This window comes from Xylocopa sonorina, chromosome 12 (genome assembly GCF_050948175.1).
Source record: "Xylocopa sonorina isolate GNS202 chromosome 12, iyXylSono1_principal, whole genome shotgun sequence".
NCBI lineage: Eukaryota > Metazoa > Arthropoda > Insecta > Hymenoptera > Apidae > Xylocopa > Xylocopa sonorina.
In genome coordinates this window covers 9,232,513-9,256,264 of record NC_135204.1, presented here as the reverse complement: position 1 = coordinate 9,256,264, position 23,752 = coordinate 9,232,513, and the positions used below count along the sequence as shown (strand labels likewise).

Sequence of the window (23,752 nt, the reverse complement as noted above, 5' to 3'; positions counted from 1 at the left end):
CCCCAATCCTAACGACAACCATAAAATGCTTTTGTCCCGGTCGGAAATTTCCCAATAGATTCGCCCCGAGACCCCCGTGATCAGCAACAGGGTTGGCCAGGATCCTCTCGAACAGCTCGCTGACTCCGCGAAGCAAAACACACGCGGCCACTCTCCTCTCCCTTTCTCTCTCGCGAGCAAACAAAGTTACGCGTCGCGCGTGCGGCCACTCGGCGCGTCCATGCAGCAGCTTTAAACCGTTCCAGGGCGTGCAATTAATTCCACACATGGAAATTGAATCGAGGGTGGGGTGGAGAAGGGAGGCGGCCAGTTAATAGGGCGGCCTGGTACGCGTCCACGTTCGCTGTGCACGTGTGTCCCGGTGCACACACCGGGGGTGAAACATAAGGGATAGGATAGGCCTCGTCGACGGAGATAGAGAGAACTGCGAGCCTTTCATTGGTCGAACGCTGGGTAGACGCGAGGCACGCTCGCATCGCTAATTCTCTGCTTCGGGGCTCATCTAGCCGCTCTCGTTGGCTATTCTACACCCCTGGCGTCCATCTGGACACACACGCACCGTTCGATCTTCTCCTTATCGTATCGAATCCATTACGCGACGCACGAATATCGCGTAACGAACTTTTCGTTCGTGGGAACGAGACTGAACAGGGACTTTCTACGAGTGTTTCTTGAAGATTTCTAGTCTCCAAGGTGTTACGTTTGGACGCTGCAAGCGAAACACCCCGACGACGAGACGTAAATAAAATTTGTCGTGACTAGAGCTTCAACTGACTTGTCCAAATATATTCCAACTCCTTCCACTCCATTCGTGCTGAAAAAAATCTAGAGAGCCCGAAAATCTCCAGCGGCGTCTCTATCAACGCAACGGCTTACAAAACCCACTACCCTCGCGTCTCTTCTCGTTGCAACGCGAGAGGGATCTTCCAGGTCACCAAGACGGCTAGATCCGGGGTAACGTACTCGAGGATCGCTTCGCGTTCGTTCCGAAAACGGGAGGAAAGAATCTCGCGGAAAGGAGGCTGACGGAAGCGTAGTGGTCCACTCGAGGAGAGGCCTCGTCCGGTTAGCCCGTAGCCTCTATGGACACGGTTGTTCGTCATTTGCCAGGGGGTTTGTTTGCGCGCGCTGTCCTGACGTAGATACCGGAGCCCTATTATCGCGATGGCCGCTTGTTTCCCTCGCCGCGGACGCGAGGAAGGGAACGCGGGACGGGGAACGAGAGGGAGGAAAGGCAGTAGCGAGGAAACGAGAAGGAGGCGAGGGGAGAAAAAGAGTCGAAGGAAGCTAGTTGCTTGTTAGCAGCGGTAACTTGTTAGCCGAGCCACTCCACTAGAAACTAGAGGAGGAGGACCTCTTCTTCGCCTGTGTGTTCTCCACGGTCGTTGCAGAGACGGCCCTGACGCGGAAGTCGCGGTAGAAGGAGATCCAGCGGCTCCTCCGCCTCGTGCCGAGGAAAGAGATCGAGGAACGATCGACGTGTCTGCCATCGAGAAGTCCGGCTGACGCGCCCTCGACGCAGCCAGCTCTTTGTTCGAAGAACCTCCGTTGCTTCTCAGAGACCCATTGTTGCCCTCTCCGAGCGACTTCTTCGGCGAGCTTTCTTTAAGCTTCTTCGCGATTGGCCGCGATCGACGCGGTGGAAACCTTGCTCGAGATCGGACTGAAGTTTGTATAAACTCGCTGGCGGACCGGGGGTTGGTTTTTTCTTGAGAACGATCGGCGTACGACTTTGATTTTGTGCGAAGAGGTAACTAAGCGAGTTCTATTCGATATTAGGATGAGTATCGTTAAATTGTAGAGTTAATCATTTTGGAAAGGTAGAAAAATATTGGTGCGATTATTGTTCCGTGTTGTACAGCGTTTGCTTGTCGTTTGATTCTGTCGCTTTTGCGCGGCGCGTACTTTTGGCGAATACTGTACACCACTCATGTGGCGAATATGGGCACCATGAGCGCCGAACCCCCTACAGGGTTGACGATCAGGGTAAATATGGCCACTGTAATGGCGTCCACGCGACATTTTACTCTTTGACGCGCCGAACGCTTTTGCCAGAGGGACACCGTCTCTTTCTACTTCGTGCGACCAATCCAGTAGATTCGGCCCTCGACTGCCAGCCGTTTTTGTACTATAGCGGAGATTCTCGTAAAAATATTATACATGCAGCGTATACAGAATCGCACATTGTTGCGTATGAATAGGTACAAAAGATTCTAGCTTTTTGAAAAAATACACCAAAGTTGTTTCTGGTAATAATTTTTACTATTCGTTTTAACTCTGACCGTTCGACTATTTTTTAAAACCACTTCGATACGAAATACCAAATGAACAATTCAAGAATTTTACGACAAAAATTTGGCGCAACATATGGGAAAAAAGGTGGAAAAAAAAAGAGGAGAGATGGAAAAAAGCATTCGCGTTAAAGTGTTATAAATGGATAATTCGCGTGCTGACGTTTCACGCGACATACTCGCCTGGCTTCAGCCTTTTCCCTCTCCGTCTATGCCCTTTCACTCACCCCCATTTCCGCTCCCCATCTCTCCCTCTCTCTCATTTTTTAAAGCCCACGCCGTTTTTTAGTTTGAACAAAGTTTGACCACGTTGAAAACTGGGACGTTCACGGCTCTCGTGTACACGAGCGGACTTTGTTTACTTCCATCGACCACACGATTTCATTTTTACCAGCGATCTGCTTCAACGCACCCCAAGTGTTCTTCCCGTGCCTGGCTTTTTTTTCCACATTCGAGGTAGCTTTTCAGCTCGATTAAGCCAGCTGATTTTCCAATCATTTTTTTTCTAAACCAAACCACACTACTACAACAACTACTAGAACTTCTATGGAACGATACATTTTCGAGAAGAAGAAGAAACACTAGTCGACGATCAATACGTTTCTTCACCATTACTCAACCATAATAATCCACAACGAAAAACGACCTGATACAACCGAATTAATTCGTCGCTCATCTGTCCATCATTAAAGACTAGCCCATAAGAGTACCACCTAACTCCAGCAGCGTCACATCGACGACCATCGCGTTACCATTTCAAACGACTCCATCCCGCCAACCGATCCTCTTCCAAGAAAGTCTTCGCATCCCCTAATCGAAGAACCCTCTCGAGTCGCGGAGAGCCTCGTAAAGATAGGCAAAGGCAAGAGAAAAAGAAAAGAAAAGAAAACGGAAGAAGCGGAAAACACTTTATCCCCGTTTAAAAAACACACCGCTTCCATCCCTTTATTAGCCGATAAACGGTCGAAGAGGAGAATCGGTCGTCCCGCCGGTGGATTCTATCCAATTAGAAAAAGAACGAGCCCTCTCTCTCTCTCTCCTTCTCTGGAATAAGAATCGATCCGTACCCTCTCTCAGGATCCCTCGTACAGAAAGACAGAGAGGGAGGGAGTTGTCTCTCCGCGGAAGGGTGCGCGACACAGGATATCGGGAGCAGAGCGAGGAACACGCCTTTCGTCGAACTAGAGCTAGAGAGAAAGGAAAAAAAGGAAAAAAAAAAAGAGGAAAAGATCCAACGGGATCCTCCCTCGGGGTCTGCACGCGAAAACGAAAACCTCGAGCCGAGGCGGACCTGGGCGAAGAACAAAAGGGGGACGAGGCTTCCTTCATAAAGGCACAAAAGTACGTCTTCCTCCGCGAGGAAGCCTCGGGAGAACGGGGCCACAGAAAGAAACACCGGGGCCACCGAGGAGCGAACCAGCGAGAGGAAGAGAGAGAGAAAGAGAAGGAGAGAGAAAGACAGAGGACAGGGTGAAAGAATGGATATCTATTCGGTAAACAGACGGACGGACAGATGGACGGACAATGATGCTCATCGTTCGATGGACAAAAGCGTCTATTGCGTAAACACTCGAGGAGGAGCTGACCCGGAGCAGGCTGCGGAGGCACAATGCTTGCCAGCCAGACGGAGAAACAGGTCGCCGGCCACTTTTCACCGTAGATTAGAGGGATCAACGGGGAACCGTGGCGACGTTGTCTCCTCGTCGCCGGTGCAACCCCCTTTTTTCCGTTTCCGCGCCGCACATCGATCGATCCAACCGATACGATTCAACTGGCGATCGTTCCTGGTGTCTTCCAGTTCTCGCGGAGCGTTCGATTACGATCGAGGCTCCGGGTTTCTATTATTGCACGGGGAACGAACGATCTGCGGTTGGGTGGAGAGACTCCGATGAGTTGCAATGGTTTGTCACGATTTTCGGAAACGTTTCGAGGGTTTCCTTTCGCTGGGGCCTTGCTCTGTGCGTCGAGACGACTCGAGTGGCAGATTCTTCCAGGGGACGAATCGAATTGTGATCGTAACGTGATCCAAGTGGCGATAGTCTCGTGGAAATCGGGAAAAAGCGAGGTTCTCGTGAAGCTTGGCTCCGTTTCGCGAAATTTAATTTCAAATGATTCGAAGAAACCTCGTGGAAGGTTCGATTATAATAAATTACTCGGGATCAAAGCGAGAAACTATGTCGAATTGTATTTACAATGTCCTAGTCCCAGAGCGTAGTCTAAACTCTCACCCGCGCGTACGTAAAACGCGTAACGAGGGACGAAATTAAGGCGGATCAAAGGGCTCGGACTCGGAGGAGTGTTTAATTAAAGGAATTAGAAGCGATGCGATAGAGCGACCGACGGATCACGAGCGTGCACGCGTTACGGAGAGGAGGGACGGCCAGCGGTCCCGCGGGACGTTTCGCTCGTCCAGATTTCCCAGCGACGGTTGCTCTTAACGTCTCCTCTCTCCTACTCTAGGGAGGCGAACCCTGATGAAATGAATTCGTGGCTCTCCCGCGGGAGTAAATTAAAAGCTGCGACGCGCACGGATCTAGCTTTGCCCGCGCTGTGTTCCTAACTTCTTGGACGCGCTTCAGGACGCGTCTGTTTTCGTCGAATGTGGAGTTCGAGAGAGGCGTTCGTTCCTCGTGTTCGACGCAAGCGTAAAATCGATGATTTTTTCCGTACTTCCGTCGCATTTTCATCCAGGACACGCAGGATTGCGGTACACGGAAGTTAATCCTCAACTGTAAAGTATACGCCTGTTGGCGCACCGTCTCCGTATTCTCCTCTCCCCGTTTAGTTTTCCCGACCGATCCGCCACTTCTAACTTTTCCTCTCCACCTAATAGTTCGTTTACTGACCATTTCCCTACAACTTCTCATCGAGCGTTCCCTCCGTACAAGTTCACGTTTCTTTTTCCCCGTTCCTCTCTCCACGGCCCCCCACCACTGGCTCTGGCGTTCATTCAAAAGCTACACCCACCCCCATCGGCCCGGTTCCTTCGATGGATCCACGGTTCCCTCTTTCCCTTTTATCCTCGAATACTTTCGCGAAGGTCTACGCTGGCTAGGAAACAACTTGCCCTTTCGGAGCTGCGTGGAATCCCGCGTAATAAGGTTTCGAAGGGAAGGCCGAGATCGATCGACGGTAGGAGCGAACAAGACGAGTGTCTCAAGGCGAAAATCGATAGTGAATTGTGGGTTTCGTCGGATGGGTTCATTCGATGAAGCTTAAAGTGTTTGGAAACCAAAGAAGAGATAAATTGTGACCAATCGCTGCGTCGAGATTTAATTATCGGAATCTCTGAGATCGCACGATTTCGAAACTCCGCGATACCCGTTATACCGTGTGTCAAGAGTGCCGTCTAATGTCTGCTGCGTTCTCGTCCAACTTCCCTCTCGCTCGATCCGGAATAACACAGCACGGAGGGACCGGAGAACAAAGAGAAAAATAACAGGGAGAGAGAGCCTGCGATGAAGACGGGGTTGGGGGATGCAGGGGATGGAAGAAGAGGCGCGCTTTTCTCCGGAAGATGGAGTAATGAGTACGGTCAGCTAGACGAAAGTCTAGAAAGCGAAGTAGCTTCGTCCTCCTTCACATGTGTTCAACAACAAACGGCTTGGCCGCCACTCGAAAAACTCATCAGTGCTCCTAGATGCGCCTTGTCCCTCCTAGGACTGGCTCAGCGAAAGGCTCGACCCAGTCTCTCGCTTGATGCAAACCAATCCTTCGCGACAACGCGAAACAGAACATATTTATCCAGTCTTTACACTTATTCAGAGAACATAGAAAGGAACATAAGCATGAGACTAAAGGTGGACCATGTACTCTCTCTACTTATCAGAACATCATGATTAAAGTTCTCTGGACAAAGACACCGAAGATGCAAGCTTAACGTTATACCCAAACCCCAAAAAATCGTTTTCTTAACCACCCCGGAAACTCTAGCGATCCTTCGATCACCCATCGTAACTCAGACCCAAACGCCCAAACCCAAACCACCCATCAACCCCCCACCGTGTCTAGATGGACCATCAGAGACCAAGGTGCCGAATGATTATTCAAATGTAATCGCAATAACAATCGTCCACTCGATTCCGAATATTCCTCCGCTCGTTATCTCGAGGAGTCTGGATCGTGGGGGTGGAAGGTTGATTGTCGCGGTCAACCCCCGACAAAGGAATACGGAATAAATCGCGGCCGCGGCTCGGAGCCCTCGCTAATAGCGCGTGCACCCTCTCTCCGTCTCTCTGTTTGCGCGAGGGTAGCCTGAATCCCGGTTACACTCTTCATCCGTCGCTCTCCGCGGAGGCTCGCCGTGTCCCTCCGGGTGGAAACGGAACCGAATAAGAGAGCGGCGACGGCGGCGTGGCAAGAGAGCGGCCGCACAGAAAAGAAGGGTAGGACTTGGCGTGGGGTGTGCACAGAGGGCAAAGAGACGATCCGCGGTGCATGTGCAGGTCGGTGCAAGGGACGTGTGTGGAACGCGTGCACCCGTAACACACGCTCGCCCAGCCGTACTCTCGCCTCTTCTACGGACGCCGGAGGGGTACGTAGGACGGGCGCACGACTACGAGAGGACCGTGCATACGGACGCGCGGCCGGTTAGGTGGTGGTGGGACTAAGAGAGAAGCCCTTCTTCGGGTGTAGAGGACCGTAGGAGAGAGAAAGAGTCTCTCTCTCTCTCTCTCTTCGGAAGCTATAGGTGAGCCTCTATAGAAGGCCAGATGGGCGTGGTGGCTGTGACGGTTTTCATCCAATGGGGATCCAGGATCCTCCTGGCTAGAAGGACAATGTACATGGGCATTTCGCGTGTGATGGAGACCATCCACGAGGACGGCTCCTCGACAAAGAGCACCAAGTCGAACGACGGATGCCATCCGCCGCGGCGAGGGATTCTCTCCCTGGCGAGAGAGTGCCTCTTCCTCTACGGCGGCGGCCTGCATCCGGTCAGGGCGGAGGGTACGCCAGCGCTGGGAGACCGACGAAATGGTAACGCGCATCGAAACACGTCCTCGCGGTAATTGTAAGTTAAATAAATTCAACGGCTGATACGCGCGCGGCGGTGTTCCATGGAAACGCGATAATGGACAGGTGGTAATTTAGCGAGGGCGGTGTGTTTAATAACAATCGCAACGAGTCGCGATTGTTCCAGCGTACCGATGAAGAGACGCGGGCACAGGAGTTAATCCCACCCTTCTCGATTTATTAAACGTAATATTTAATTCCCGATTATAAGCGGACGTGTAATTGTTCGGCGGCTGGTCCGGGGGGGCGTCATTGCAAATTACTCGTCGACGGCAGGGCAAACAAATCGCGGACGCCTTCTCGAATATCGGATTTTGCAAATATTAACCCTCGACAGCCCTCGACACCTTCGCGGGCAAATATTTCGTCCGCTTCCGCTCGCGGTTTTGTTCCCTTTGAGCGTAACCGCACGAAATGCTCCATCAGCTGAAAGGAATTCGAGCACGGCAGTCCATTGAAATGACAGAAGAATAACGAATCCAAAAAAACCGACGCGATTTTCACTTCGACTATCTTAATTTCATTTTAAAAGCCGTCGATTGGAAAAATCTCGTATAGGCATGCAAACTTGAAGTTCGCATGTACGTGTAACTGTTACGAAACAATTTTAATATACCAACAGAAAAAAAACTCCAAACGCAAAAAACATCCAACTAAATCCCAGCCACTGGCTCTTAATTTAATTTCCGTAATTACGACTCGACGACCATCCGAAGAAAAATCGCAGAAACGTTTGACACGGGTGTTTCCCGTCGGCGCGAGACAAAATGGAAGGCCTCGGCTCTCGTTAAGAGAGCGAACGGGGTCTGGTCGTGTCTCTGGCGGGTCGATATTATCATAACAAATTCCCATCGAGTGGTCGCGAATGCCTTTCCCGATGAAGCCAGACACAGCGTACACCGGTGGTCTCATTAAACGCAGCCCCGTATAGCTAGCTAGCGAGCGAACGCGCGCGCGCGCTCACTGCCACGTAATGAGAATCAGTTAATTAGTGCCGTAGCACGGGGCGGTTTCGCTCCATGTACACGAAGTGCATCACGTGCACGCTCTCGCCTTACACGCGTGGCAGAGAGGAAACGGATACCGCGAGCATGCCAGGCGAACGGGTAGCCCGACTAGGAGCTTACGACACACGGTTACATGCGCGTACACGCGTGGACAGAGACGGGAATTGGAGGGACAGGGGATGACGAGAAAGAGGGTGGTGAGTGGTCGCGAGATTTATTGCTACGCGGAAGCCATCTTCTCTGGTCGATTCCAACTAATCGTAAGTTTGTCCACGGTAATGCAATTTCGTATCGACTTCGTCCTGCGGGGAATTTCCTCTGTTTTGTGCACCTTCGACGTAGGTGATGGGAACGTACGCGTCAGCGGGATGTCTTCTTCGAACGGTCTTCCAGTTCTACCTTGCTCCTTCGATTTTCGATACGATAGAGCAACTGTGCGACAGCAGTAGCGTTAGGGTGTTGCAAATGCGGAGGGTGGTGCAGCCACATTAGCATCGATTTTTCGCCTCGTCCAGAATTTCGTTCCCCGTGGCCGCACTTGACGCAGCAAGCGATGCACGGGATCTTGAATCGGCGCATCTTCCTTGATGATGCTTCACCCTCGAGGACGAGTCAAAGCGCCTACGTTCTTACCCTCTGTATTATGTAACGCGCGCGGACGCGGCAGTCGCGTAACAATGAAGCCCCCGTTGCCTAACTACCATCCTCTTTTCTGCGTTCCGCTTTTTCCAACCCCACCAACCATCCCCGTTACGATTCGCCGCTCACTCAAAAATGAAGTAACTACGAATTTACGAGCAGAGGTTCCATCTTCGCGTACGTACAAATTTTTGAGAGCGGTCCTTCGCCTCGATTCCGTGAAAATCGTCGGGGAAGAGTAACAACGTCTCTGGGAAGGGTTAAACAGATACGAAATTAGCATCGCGATGGTCTGGTCGCAAAGTTTACCGATACAGGCAGACATTGGGACCAGAAACCGAAGCCAGACAAAAGCGCATGGAGTGCCGGGGGGGTTGTACGTGGCAAAAGGAAAGGGATAAATATCCGAACGTAGTTTTCATGGAAGTTCATCGGCGCGGTACGGAGAGGGCGCATCGACGCGGTGGTTGCATTGTTTTCCACGCTCGGGAAATATCCTGGAATCCTGGAGAAAGCCTAGAACCCCGTTCTCTCTCCCTCTCTTTCTCCCTACCTACCTCTTTCTCCTTGCTACTCTCTTAACCGACTCCTTTCCAGCCGCATTTTTAATTTCCATTGTCGTCGACGTACCTCCTACCGGATGCACCGCGAACGCCCACGAGACCAGCCACTTCTGCTCTACCCCTATCCAAGCCACCCCTTTTCAACCCCTTCGGTACTGCATGCGCAATACGGAGACGTCGCGATAAGCCAGCCGCTTCTACGGAGAGTAATCTTCGCCCAGCTGAACCTCGAGTGTCGCTGTACAGGCTGCTCCAAACGAGGGGGTGCATTTATTCGTCGTTCGTCGCTCTAGCTTCCTTGTCGAAGTGCCTCCAAATGTTTCAACGTTATCCATCGAATCGAGAAACGTCTTATTTCGAAACGATTTCAGAGCAACATGTTTCGCAGTTTGTACCAGTATATTATGTGCAATCTTGATAAAAATCTTTGCCCTTTCGCAGCCGACTCAGCTGGATTTTCCAGCTCTTTTCGCGCGCTCTCTTCGAGAAAGCTTCTGATCGCGATACCGACAGATCGACGTACAAGCCATACACAGAGACCGCTACGTTTGAGACACCGTGTATACAGGGTTCTGTTCCGTGCTAAGCGCGTCAGAAGGTTCGCACAGCTGTCGTCGGGTGGCGGCACGGGTATCGACGATCAGTCGGTACACCGGTCGCGACGAGTACTTGGCGACCTTGAAAAATGAATCCAGGGGACCCAACCGGAGGGATCGATCCATGGTGTACGGGCAGCGTGGCCAGTCGAGTGTGGGAAAGCGTGGAAGGCCCGAATGCGGCTCTCTGAAGAGGTACGGGCGCGCTGGTGCTCGCGGATCGCCGCGATCGCAATGACCAATTAAGAGAATTAAGGGTCATTAATTAGCATCCGCTTCCGCGGCGCGCTCGACGATTCTTCGCGGTGTGGGCACATTATTCGTCGAACGGGGCCCCCGTTTCTCGCGTACGAACGACGCCACGTACTACTCCCGTACGTTGGCTGCCAACCAAAGAATTTTCTCACCTACCGTAATCGCGCGTCGCTCTGCGCTTCGATCGCGACCGTGTTCAAAGGGAACGCGCGCGATCCCCCTATGAATTAGACGGTTCTCGAGGACACCCAGGCTTCCACCCCGTGGGAAACCAGCCGTGGAGCGAGCGACGCGTCTGGTTGTCCAGAATCGAGGAAAAAGGTCGCGCAGATGAAGGGTTCGCAGCTCGAACCGATGGAAGTTCGCCACTTCGACAGAGGCGGTGGATAAATAAGGTTCCGAAGCCTGTCTGCGGCACGCGAGACGTCGAAGTCCCGTAGTAGAGCAAGCAGTACGCGGCGGAAACTCCGTTCGGCTTGTGCTTCGAAAGTTCCGCGGGCAGCATCAAGATAAAGGAAGACCGACACGACCCACCGACGAGAAACTTCCCCTTCGGACGGGCGCGCACACGTGTTTCTGAATATCGCGATCCTCTGCATTTAATTCCCGATACTTGGAAAGTTCCCGCCGAAGTACGCATACTTAAACGAGATTTTTCAATGTTCTCGCGCGCACTCAGCCGATAAAGCCGACAGGCACACGAAACGTTCCCCGCGGCGGCTTGCGTTTTACTCCACTGATCGGGGCGCGGCCTTACTTCCAGCCGCGAAAACGTACGCAAAAATGTTAATTGCGCCGATCCAACCGGGAATTCTTCCCCGTTCTTTGATCGAAGTTTTATCTAACCCGCGAGATAAATAACAATTTACACGGATGAATGAAATTCTATCCGGATTCCTCCGCTAACCGCGAACGTCCAAGATGAACTTCGCCGCTCGAGCTTCTCCGTCAACGAAGTTCCTCGCTTGTTCAAGGAGCAGCTTCGTACACGTCGAGCGTAAAAATTTTTGGTAAAACTGAACGACGGTCGGAAGAAAAGAGAGGGAGACCAGGAAACCCGAGCAAAAAGCCGAACATCCAGAAGAGCGGAGATAAAAAACCGCTCATCCCTGTTCAGCCACGTAGCCGGCGGATAATGTACGAGAGAAATGGCTGAAACTCGTTTAAATAACCCGTCAAGTCGCGCAAAGTCCCTGATTACTTATTCCGCAGGTTTCCGCGCGAGGGGAGGGCCGCGATTATGGCGGCGGTGGCTGATAAATTTCGCAGCCAGAGGATCCGCTCGCGACCACGACTCTTTCGCCCATTTGGGAAAAAGGAAATAAGGGAGGAAAAGGAAATAAAGGAGGATAGAGGCGAGGCGAGGCGAGGCGACTAGAAAGACGAAGAAAAGGAAGAGAGAATCCACGGTTCGCGTAATGCACGCCCGCGCGAATAAAGCTCGGCTACGTGGTCGGAAGAGATGGGAAGAGGGGTTAGATGTACGTTGCTTAGCGGGGGTAAGAGGAATCGCAAGGGACGAAGGGAAAAAAATACGTGGCTAGCAGCAGCGTGACGGAGATGCGATTTTTGCTTGGGAAAAGGCACGATGGAGAGCGAAGGGTGGGACGAGGATGGAAAAAGAGTGTGTTCGAGGCATATAGAAAGAGAGAAAGAGAGAGGGAAAGGACAGGGTTCGATTAGCCAGCGGTGAAACGAAGAGAAAAGGCTCGCGGGACGAGGTGAGAGGAGCTGAAGGGGGGGTTGGAGGCAGAAAGAAGGTGGGCGGCATCCTTTGATCTTACGCACACACGCTGCTGGAAAAAGGAGACACGCGCATATCTTCCGCAAAGACCCAATACATATTCATGATCACGGTGTGCACGCACGCGCAAAAAGCCGCGCGAACGCCGCTCGCACACACGCTGTATCGCTTTTGTTTAACGTCGTGTGCACGCATATTGTGCGTATGCACGCCATAAATTTGTATGGCGGCGCGCAAGAGGGGTGTGCAAGAGGGGGGCAGAGGAGGAGGAGGTGGAGCGCGCAGAATGCGCGGGAGAAGTTTCTGCACTTAACTAAGCGACGAAGAGAGGGTGTCGCCCACCTTTTTCACCCCGCCAGCCCTCTCTGTACCCGCGCGGTGCGGTCTTCGGCTGGCAAGTCGATCGGGAAGCTTCCGATAATGAAACGCCGGACCCGGACACGCTGCCGGATGCTACGGAATGGCGTGCTGGGATGCGGGGTTCGCTGGGCGCGTGGGAAGAGACGGTGGTTGCTTAGGAAACGGAAACTGCGTGGATGCCTCGGAGCCTCGAATAGCTTCTTTCGCGTTATTCTCCTCTCTAAAAACTCTTATCCCTCTCGCGTGAACGCTAAAATACATCCGCGAGAGGCGTAACACCGGCGAATCGTACAACGCATCGAATCGAACGCGCAATAGTTTGTCAATATTTCGGAAAACACGGTTGAAATCCACGGGGTAGCCTGCACTGCTCGAACGGAAACCAGGTGGGTTCGGAAAATAGGAAGCAGCCGCAAGTTATTCTAACTTTTCACGTCGTTATCCAAACACGTTCGTTCGAAACGCTTTAAACATCGCGCGGACTTCTGCCGGAAAGGGAACAAAAACGCGTACGGGAGAAAACAAGAAACAGAGGAGGGGCAAAAATAAAACGAAGCGTTTCACGCGATACTCGGTCGAATTTCTCTCTTCTGTGCGCTTTTTTCACGTTCCGTTTAGTTGATCCAGAGGTTGCGGGAAAAAAAGCCATTTTTATATCGTTGAACACAGCGAACACCGCGGCTGGGGGGTGAGAGACGCGCGAGACGGGGTTGCGCCGATCGCGAGGATCAAGGGGTCGAAAGTCGAGCCTTCGAATAATCGAAATTTCGATTCCGTTAATTCAGGGACCAGGAAATCCACTGTCTGCGGTCGAAAAAAACCCCTTCGCTCTATACGAAACCCGGAACACGTCCAAAATTCCCAATGCACGGTTACAGTGGCGATTAAACAGATTAAACATCCGATCGATTTACGCTGTTGCTCGAGCGGACGTTACAGTCCCTGCCGTCTATCAAGAATTTATTTATTCAGACGGTACACCGTGCACGACCCTCTAATTCGACAAACTGAGTTTCCATGTTCGACGCTTCCGCTCGATGAAAATCCGAAAGCCAGGAAGGGGGATGAAAACGAGCGGATGAACAATTTCGTTAGTCCCCTTAACCTTTTCCCGGCTTTTCCGTTCTTCCTTTTTGTACTCCTCGCCTCTCTCTCACCTCCTCCTCATCTCTCCTTTAGCGATTCTTCATGTTGTCTACACCGAAAAACTTCAAATTCCTCGATATATTTCGAGTGGTGCGTTTAATTAAAAATACGACAAACTTCCAGCCCAAGAGGACTGTCTGTTTAAACAAACAACCGCCAAACGAATGACAGAAAACCAACGATTTTGTCACCGTTAACTTCTCGCGAGGCTTCGTTATCCCTATCGTCCCTATTTCCGCTCTTTTCGAACAAGCAGACGCGCGCGCGCGCGCGTACACACCGGACCGCGTGTCACCGGGACGTTAATCGCCGGGAAGTGGCGGGATCCGTTTCGACAGGGTCGAAAACGAACGACGCGGGAAGGCGAGATCGGTGCGATCCAGCGACGGGAAAAATTGCTCGCGGAGGCATCAGTGCGAATTGGCGAGTAGGCAGCGGGGGGCGGGGGTGGTCCTGGGCGCCAGGCGCCCGCAATTTACCTGCGGAACATTTCCGGTCGAACGAAAAACGGCCCCGGCCCCGTTCGACGGCCGCGCACACGGATACGCGACCGCTGTACACAACGATCGATTCCACGTGAATTACATCAGGGAATGCGCGGTCGGATTCGAGTCCGGCGAGAAGCCAACCGATTCACATGGGCCGCGGATCATTCAAGGCCAACAGTCAATTTATCCCCGGACGGTTTATACGCGTCATTTTTCATTAACTCTGACCACCGCCGGCCGGAAAGACGCGGAACTGGGAACACGATCGCGCATTGGACACGGGCAATGGATGCTGGTTTGGCTATGGAAATTAGCCGACTAAGAAGGCCGATGCCCAACGGGGAGAGGTTCTTAGTGGTCCTGTATCTTAAAGGGTATCGATGAGAGACGAGGATGAGGGGTTTTAGGTGATCTTGCTTGAGCAATATAACGACTGTTACTCTGCGTTTCATTGGAAATGCTAAAGAAAAAAGAAAAGTCCGTTTTCACAGTTTGGATAGTCGATTTGACGTATCGTCGGACTGGTTGGGCAAGTACCTCGATCGAGCAGCCGCGATTGCACGCTCAGCTTGCCCACGCGGCGGCCGTGCGGTCCCAGATCGCCCCCTCTGCTTCCCAGAAAGGATTCGCGATTCAAAAAGCGCCGCTCCTGCGGACTCCAGACGACGACCCGCGATCTTACATAATTCCGCGCGCCCCGGCGAGAGATCGGCCGCCGTCCTGGAATCGGGCACGAGTTCTAGGGCCTGGCTAACGATTCCAGATAGCCCGGGTCCCCTCCGTTTCCGACTAGGAACCCTCGCAGACGCCGGGCCCTCGATTCCTTTAATCCGCCGTTCCAGAAATTCGTAACTCGCCGCCACGTGGACTCGTCCCTCTCGCCCCAAACCGTGCCCGTTTTTGCTTCGATTCCAACGAAATCGGATAAAAAGTACAAGAAAATAGCACCACACGATTTTAACGAGTTTAACTGTGCGAAACTAGAGACGCGGGAGTCGCGAACGAACCGGAAGTGGCAGGGATCGTGGCACGGAAACGAACGAATCGCGGTCGAGGATGGACGGAGGAGAGGCGAAGGCGACGACGCGCGGAAAAGGCGCGGAAGGGTGGAGCACGGGGGTCGTACAAAGGGAAGGGGCACAGAGGGGCCCGAAGAACGCCGGGGACCACCCGAGAGAGGAGTTCAGGGCTGGTTGGGAACCGGCGGCGCACGCCATACCTTTGGGGGGTCCCTTATCTGCCGCGTCTGCCCGGGACCATCCGGGACCGGCAAGACCTGTCCGCGGACCTTTTGCTCCCGCGAGCGTTCTGCATCCTATTATCGATCAATAGCCGCGTGTGTACGTTCTTTGCATAACGTTCCCCCTCCGTTGGGCGAGCGTGGATACGCGGAGATTCTTTAACTGCCCGGCTTGGAAAACGCCACCGGGAACGGGATGTGTGCTCGTTTTGCTCCGGTGGACGATATCGAGCCGGGAACATTAATTTAGATAACATGGATTAATTGCGATTACAGGGGAGAAGTGTAGCTGCAAGATTCTAATTCGAGAGATTCGCTTATCACTCGCGGCGCGGAAAAGCTAGAGTAATAGCTGTTTGCATAAATAGGATATAGTCGAGGAGGGAATTAACGGAGATCGATAACAGGGTGCACGAAAGGGAGGGGGGGGGGGGGGGGGGGGGGGCGCGATCGACGGGCCAGGGAACGCGGCCACAGGTATGGAATCGATGGATATCGGTAAACAGAATAACTACCAGCGGGTGCATTATTTTTTCAACGTAGCCGTGGCCCCGTATCGAGCGGCTGTGAATAATCGGCTTCGTTAGCCGCCGCCACTCAATCAATTACGTTCCCCGTCCGTAACCTGCCGACCGGCACACGGTTTTGTTGTTACAAACTTCGTAATTTCGAGCGTCTCCACCCACGCGCCCCCGCAAGAAGAACCCAATCGTCCCTACCGTCGAATCGAAGATCGATCATCAAAATAACGACCGACGAGAGAGAAGAAAAAAAATGAAGCGAATGGAAAAAAGAAATCGACCAGCACGAGTATTCGAAAAAAAGAAAACAAAAAAAAACGAAGAAACAGTAGAAGAAGAAGAAAAACCCACGCGAGGGGGGTAAAAAAGAGATCTTTCGGAGAAGACGCATCGAAACGACTCGGAAGGAAGGGAGATAGAAGCGTACCGTGGCGAGGGAAGAGGAGAACGGCGGCGAAAGCGAGCAAAGGAAGACACAAAGCCGGGAGAAAATCGAAAGGGAGCGAAAGGAGGGCAACGCGGTGGACAGAGATCGAGAGATAGAGCGACGAGAACAGAGGTACCAGTGTCAGCTAGGTGAAGAGAGAAACGAGCCCCGGTGGGGTGGCGGACGAACAGAGACGGATTCTCATTGTGAAGAAAGCCGTACGCGTACGCAGAAGACGTGAGATCCGTTGGACCCGCATGCGGACCTTATTGTGTCCCAAAAGAGCGTATACGGTAGGTACCTTAATGTCGGCACGGATGAAAGCGTGGGCCCTCCTTTGTCTTTCGTTCGTGAAGCTGCCACAGCGAGTAGCGTGCTCTGCGGGTAGCCCTGCACCATTCCTCGACTACCGTTCTTCCCTTCGTCCCTGTCTCTCTTCGCCGAACGACCGGCGAACGCGTCCTTCCTTCCTTTTTCAGGGAGCGAACGGTCCTCCGTTTCGCGAAACCTCGACGTTAGATCCGAACCGATTTTTCTGCTGGGGGCTCGCGCGATCGCCAACGCGATTGTTCGTCAGGGGTGAGCGCCGAGCGTCGTTGCTCTCGCGGGAAGAATTTCAGAAAGCAAGGGGTTAGAATCGAGACGGATTTCGACTGTGGAAATTGAATTAAAAGGGGATTCTTTTCAAGGTTGGACATCGCTTGTTACTCGCGTGTCACTGAAATTTCACATGCCACGAGGTGGAATCCATAGAATGCTATCTTCTTTTTCTCGCTCTCTTTCTCTCTGCGCCCTTTAAACCGTTTGGTCTTTTGCTTTTCCAGAAACATTCCCTCGGCTACGCGGCTCCATCAAGAAACGTGATACGGCGAAAATATATTACATAACTTGAAAACCGAGCGGGTAAAAAATTTTCACTGTCTGCCGGAATATTCCGTTTCACAGGTAACAGATTTTAGTTTATACGCGCTTCAACGTCAACGTTCGTTGCCGCCGCTCCCGTTGCTGACTCTTGTTCAAGACGTCTGAATTTTAATAAGTAGAACCTTCAGCGAAGGGAAAACCATTTTCGTTTGCCACGAACAGATTGCGCACGTTTCGCTTCTCGTTTTGTTCCAAGCGGTGTATGCAATTGTAATTTTCAAAATCAAACGCGAAAGCGGAGCAAAGCGAGTAACTGGGGGATTGAGAAAAATTCACGAGAACTCGCCAACTTTTCGCGGAGGCTTCGCGATATTTTTTCAAACTGCATACAAGAAGACATATATAAACACCTAAATACGTCTCGTGCGCTCGACGAGCCTCCTCGAGTGCGTGGTAGCGATCGGCTCGTTTCTGGGAACGATGCTCGACGATGGTACCACGGTTGGTACCTTCCGTCGCACAAAAGAGGACCTGGCTACGGGTTATTAATGTCAGAACGTCACAGAAGAGCGTACAGCCGCTCGTGGATTTGCATGCTGTCGCGCGAACGCGATTCACGGCGGCTACGAAGGACTACGATACCCAGAATGCAATATATAATTCTTTGTTCCACCGATAATTGTTGCGACTTGCCCGCACAGTGGCCAACCCTTTCCTCCACGTGCTAACCCCAGTGACGAGCAACCCTTTTCTCCTATCGCTTCCATCGTCTCATCCACGATTAGAACGTGGCAAGAACAAACTGGCGAATTTATTTCCTCACTTAAGTTCCTGTCAGTATCTCTCAGAAAATACCTAAAAATATTCTGAAATATCGATAGGTATACTTTTAGAAAGCCCCTCGACCTGCCACAGATTCGTGCGTCACGTTGGGCACAAAAATTCTGCAAGTTGCTCATCACTGGGGCCAACTTGTCCCCATACACAACTCTGGCTAGCACGTAGTCGAACCAGCGAGCCTCGTTATAAAGTGACATTAGGAAGCATGCGATTCAGCGATAAACTTTCGAAATTTATACCCCTCGGATCCCACTCGAACCACCCCCCCGTGGCCTCTCTCACCGCGCGGCGTTCTACACCACCGTGTCACCGTGAACGACGATTTCGTTCTGTGGATTCTTCGGTAATTGAGCGGGACGCGAGTTTTAGCGATCGTCGATTAATGCTTCCGTGGACTGGTAAATCATCGTCGACTGGAAAAGTGCCTCTTGTGCGGGGGACTCGGTACGAAACCGACGTCGACTCGGTTAGGGCCTGGTCACGAGGTTCCGATTATTTAGGAGCCCGGCTGTCGCCGGTTAGAACCTCGGCTGTATTACGGATTTCCGTCAGGTAACGTGATTTCGTTTTGTAATATGGGATTTTAGAAATCGCGGGCTAAACTCGAGGATTTTTGATCGATGTCCTTATTTGCGGAATCACTGGTCCTCCTTTGATACATCACCGGAATAAAGACGCTACGTGTTCGAAATCGAGAATTCCTCGGTCGATTCTAGTCACGATTGATATTCACATCGAGACGCATACGAATTGTCATACGCGAGATTCAGATTCGTAGATGATTTTTCAGTTCGTCTACGTGCTCGACTTTTACAATGGCAGCTAAAATTAATCTCCCGGTTGAACGACTGGGTTCAAATCTCGCGGTATACACAGAGGAAGCCTCGTTTTCCAGTTCCATTGATACTTGTACGTTTCGCAGCCACTCGCGTGCGCCTTTGAAGCAAAAATTAAATGACCACGAGCGTAGACACGAAGGTGAAAACAGTGGCGAACGTGTAAACGACAAATCTGATCGCACCCCCTATGGTCACCGTCTACGATAACCGTGGGTGTATCGATTAAACCGTAGTGGCACGGGCATTTCTGGCTCTGGTGGAGGTTCTAATGATTTATTTCCGGTCGCGGAGGGCACACGAATTTACAAGTTTTCGGCGGCTAGCAGTGCCACTCGACCTCCGCGCGTTGGGGGAGCGTGACAGTGGCAGGTTTAAAAGGAGCAAGGGAATTACAACCGAAGAGAAATAAAAAGGAAGGAAAAAAGGAGGAAGTTGGTCGTGACACGGGGGTAGGCGAGGTGGCGCGGGGACAACGCTTGTCATGACTAACGCTAATCGAGGCCCAACGGTACACTCTCCTCTCGTTCGTCTAATTACGAATGCGTACTACAAAGCGTATCGAGTGTCGCGCGACACGAGCGCTGAAATCAAAGTAGGCCGCCTGTGATCAGCACGCGCCTCCCTGGATCACGTTCGAGGGAATCTTTTTTTCCTTTCCCCTTTATAGAACTAATGAGAGAAATTGAACGAGCCACGTATTTGGATCTTTCCGGGAAAGTGTGCTTTAATTATGGCGATAAAAGTTTGCCAACCGAAACTGCTGTTAATACCTCCAACGGTGTTAAAAAAAAAAAAAAAAAAAAAAAAAAAACCGGGGTAGTTTCAGAGATCGATATTTAGCGAGCAAGGTAAATACGAAATATTGAAATGTAAATACAAATATTTAAATTCGAAATAAACTCGCTTTTTTCAAACGATCGTTTAAATGTTCCAAAATGGGAACCCTTGATTCTCCCGTTGGAAATCGATGCCGTGAAACACCTCGCGCGATTTCACCGGGAACGGGAGTGAAATTGGTGGCAGCGATGATACGCTGCCATCAGAAAGGCAACAATTAATCCCAGGATTTCCTTCCACCGCGCCACTGCCCGTACACGTTCGATCCGTCGACCGGAAAGGGGTTTCGCGTGCTCGATGATACGAGATTCATGGGGACGATGTCACGGGTAGAAGGAAGAGAAGGCGGAGGAGGAAACGGGGGAGGTTCCATCCGTGGTTCCGGAACCGGAACGGCGCGCTACCTGACTCGTTTCGATCGCTTCTTGAACGATCCAGGTAACGCGTCGTTCTCAACGAGGAAAATTAGAAAATTTTCAAGTCTAACGAGCGTCTCGTTATCTACCATGTCTCACGAATTCGACTGTACTATTCGCAAAATTGCTAAATCTTTCCTAGACTTTTTATGGCTTTCACGAGAAATTAATCGACGTCCATTCGGGAGATTTCAGGAACAGAGCAAAGAAAAAGTAGCGGGCAAGCTTCATTAGGGGATCCGGTGGAATACTAAGATCGCGATCGGCGATAGGCAACCCTCTGAAGAGTTTCTGAATCATCGTGCCTAAGTTCACCACCCCCAAGGAATTTTCGGACAGACAATGGACCGTCTGTGTCGCGACTCTCTCTTGAGATAAGAAACGACGCGATTCCCGATAGGGAACGCTCATTTTTCCTACGCGAGAACCGCAAAAGGGACGATCGGATAATACGGTTTACGAATCTCGGATTGTGCTTATCCGCGACGTCGATACGAGATATCATTCGTTTCTTTAGAACAACAGACACTCGAGAAGTGCCATAAATGTGATCCTTGTCGATGTAGGCCAAAGAACGTCACCGTTCCACGAACGGTTTATCCTTCACAGAATCGTCGAACGATTCGAGTATACCTCCCTACAAATTCTTCCAGTCGTTCGTGATCCAGATCCCCCTAATTTACTGGCAATACCGCTAAACTATATCACGTAATATGTACTGCGACAAAGGAACGATTATGTAAATGAGAAAATAATAAGCGAGAAGCAACGAACGTCGCGAAATTACGTGAAGAAGGGACGCGCGTCGTCCTCTCGCGAGCTGGTACCGGCTCGGAGGACGAGGCGATCACTGCTACCAGACCTCGGTTCTAATTGTTTAGGAATTGCGGGATTCGCGGCCAATTAGCGGCATGCACCGTGAGACGAGCACGGAACGGGCAGCTACGCAAGGGCTAACCGAGATGGTCGAATAATTTAAATTAATAGGACGGTGGAGAACGCGGCTGATATAGCCAGTTCACCCCGACTCCACGGGCGGAACTTCTTTAACGTCTTTTCGCTTTCTCTTTCTCCCTCTCTCGCTATCTCTCTCCCTCTTTTTAACCGTCGCGCGGCTAAAGTCTTTGATTACACGCTTGATACGTCGCTCACGCCACGTGCATTCCGCGGTCACGGGGATTTGCCCCTTAACATTTGTGTTAGGAATCCATCGCAACATTGTTGCAAGCTGTGTGCCAATTGTGGATAACGGATTCATATAAAATTGATTTTTTATGTCGTACGAGGAGGAATTCCATAGATGCTGGCTGAGAAGTGATAGCTAATTAGAATTTACTACGCTAGAGCGAGACTTTAGATATATCCGAACTGTGATTGCATTCTTGTTGAATGTGTTTGAACGAGATTTTTCTAATTACTTTTGCCTGTACTTTTTATTCGCGTTAATACGTCTGTTTTTTTTTTCTCTTAATACGTTTACGTTGGTCTTCGCAATTTCAGAAACGATAGCCGTTTTAAGACGGGAACGAGTTTCCAAAAACTTTGAGAGACTCAAACGCTTGATTATTCTGCACGAGCCAATTTACAGGGCGACGACGCGGCACGACGGAAACATTATGTACCTTTCACAACGCGGCGGACGTCGTCGTCTGTGACACGTTAAGAAATGGCTTACGAGTCTCGTTCAACTTTTAACGAGCGAAAGTTTAATAAAGTTGAAACAGACTTTCTGCTCTGATTTAAAAAATTCGCACGACAACCAAAAATTTGTCAGACGAAACAGTTCTGACGAATTCCTACCACGAAACTGGTAGTTATTTGACACGTAAATTAGAAATAGTAAAATATTTAGTTACTTTTGGAAAAATCATGCATCAATGGACTACAAATATTTTTGTATACATTGTATAAAATTAATACTTGCATTAGTAAATGCAAATACTAAATATTATGGATTGAATAAAATGAGGATGCATAATATAATATTGTAATTTGTAATTAATGAAACTCACCGGTGTAGTGATCGTGCCATGCGAGGACACCACAAAGCAACGCAAGAGTCTTTCCACTACCGGTTGGACTCTCCAAGAGACAGTTCTCTTCCTTTGTACATCCTTGTATGACCTGTAAAAATACAATAATCGTTTCCTGTTAACAAATCTCTAATGTTTAGTTGTTTTTAAGTTACACCTTTTGCATTATAAAATCTCTCACCTTGTGCATTACTGCAACCTGACACGGATAAGGCTTCACAGGAATTTTCACCATAATGCCTGCTATCATTTGCTTGTACTGTATTACTGCTTGAGGTAAACATTCCTTCGCTTGTGGTAAAGGTTCCTCTGTTCGAGGTAAAGGTTTTTCCACTTGAGGTAAAGGTTCCTCCGCTCGAGGTAAACATTCCTCTGTTCGAGGTAAAGGTTCCTCTGTTTGAGGTAAAGGTTCCTCAGCTCGAGGTAAAGGTTCCTCAGTTCGAGGTAAAGGTTCCTCCGCTAGAGGTAAACCTTTCTTCGTTCGATTCATTTTAGATTTAAGAAGTGGTCTTTCATAGGTTTTAACTTTCTTTTTCTTCTGGTTTCGTGTATACCAATTTGGAGAGCTAGTAAACTCATCCGAAGAATCAGATTCGCCGTATATAGAATAATTGTTTCTATTTGCGACTGCTGAGTGATGGTACCAATTGAACACCTTAGACTTCTGTAGTATAGGAGTTGTACGGGAGGACTCTACGGTTTCTTCCTCAATGGATTCTATGGATTCTTCCATCGCTTCTGCGCTATCCGTTGACGATAGAATTACTTTGTTTCTATTCACTACAGCTATTGCCATTGGTTCGTCGTCACTTTCCATTGTTTTGTCAGCCAACGAGGTATTACTATCGTCACTGGATATTTCGATAACTATAGGTGATTGAACTTGTGACGGTTTATTGGTCTGACACTTTCCGCTTTCTGGTTTAGACCCAGATGGGCTTGACTGATTATTCCTGCAAGCGTAACCATACAGAACAAACTAGAATCGCCGAACGCTGTATTGTTCGTTAGACAAACAGGAATTACTGCGTGAATAAGACTTTATCGCAGTATCGAGAATGTTACTCGATGAAAATCGTAAAACGTCATGCAAAATAAACACATTAATATCAGGTGCAAACAAAGCAACAAGCTAATATAACCTCAGACGCAGCATGCTTCCACGTGCAGTGATACAAACGAAATACAGTTAAAACTACACTCGAGAAACGAATACCTTTTCAATTTGCAGTTATCCAACCGATTGTTAGAGACGAGACGATGATCAAACGGTGATCAATTCGATATATTTTAAAACATATCCGTCTATCACTGTGCTAGTCATATTCAATACTTTCGTCGAATTTTTCAAATATATCTTTCCTATCAATTACTTATATTTAAACCAAGTTACGTACCTGGATGAACGCAGCCACTTTAACATTTTAGTTTAATTACCTTTTATACAATAAGCACGGCAATACGAAGGAAGTAGATCAGGATCATCGATATATACTCGAGAAATGAGACAATTGACTGTCGCACGTGATCACGCCACGCGCGTTCCACCGCGATTCATTTGTTTACGTTCGTTTACGGTTAGGCGCGACTTTCGAATTCGAAACGACTTCTCCAGTGCTGTCTTGTATTGTGT

At 50.2% G+C, this 23,752-nt stretch overlaps 1 protein-coding gene across 1 annotated transcript in view; it reads right to left on the bottom strand.

The window, feature by feature from the left end:
* Nucleotides 1-23,542, bottom strand: part of LOC143429642 (Fanconi anemia group J protein homolog) — a 51,962-nt gene extending 28,420 nt beyond the window's left edge. Inside the window, exons 1-3 of the mRNA XM_076905318.1 lie at nucleotides 23,517-23,542; nucleotides 22,301-23,072; nucleotides 22,099-22,210 (exon numbers count right to left, since the gene is read on the bottom strand). Of these exons, the coding sequence (XP_076761433.1) occupies nucleotides 22,099-22,210; nucleotides 22,301-23,072; nucleotides 23,517-23,542 (910 nt within the window). The remainder of the gene's footprint in view (nucleotides 1-22,098; nucleotides 22,211-22,300; nucleotides 23,073-23,516) is intronic.
* Between the last annotated feature and the right edge of the window lie 210 nt (nucleotides 23,543-23,752).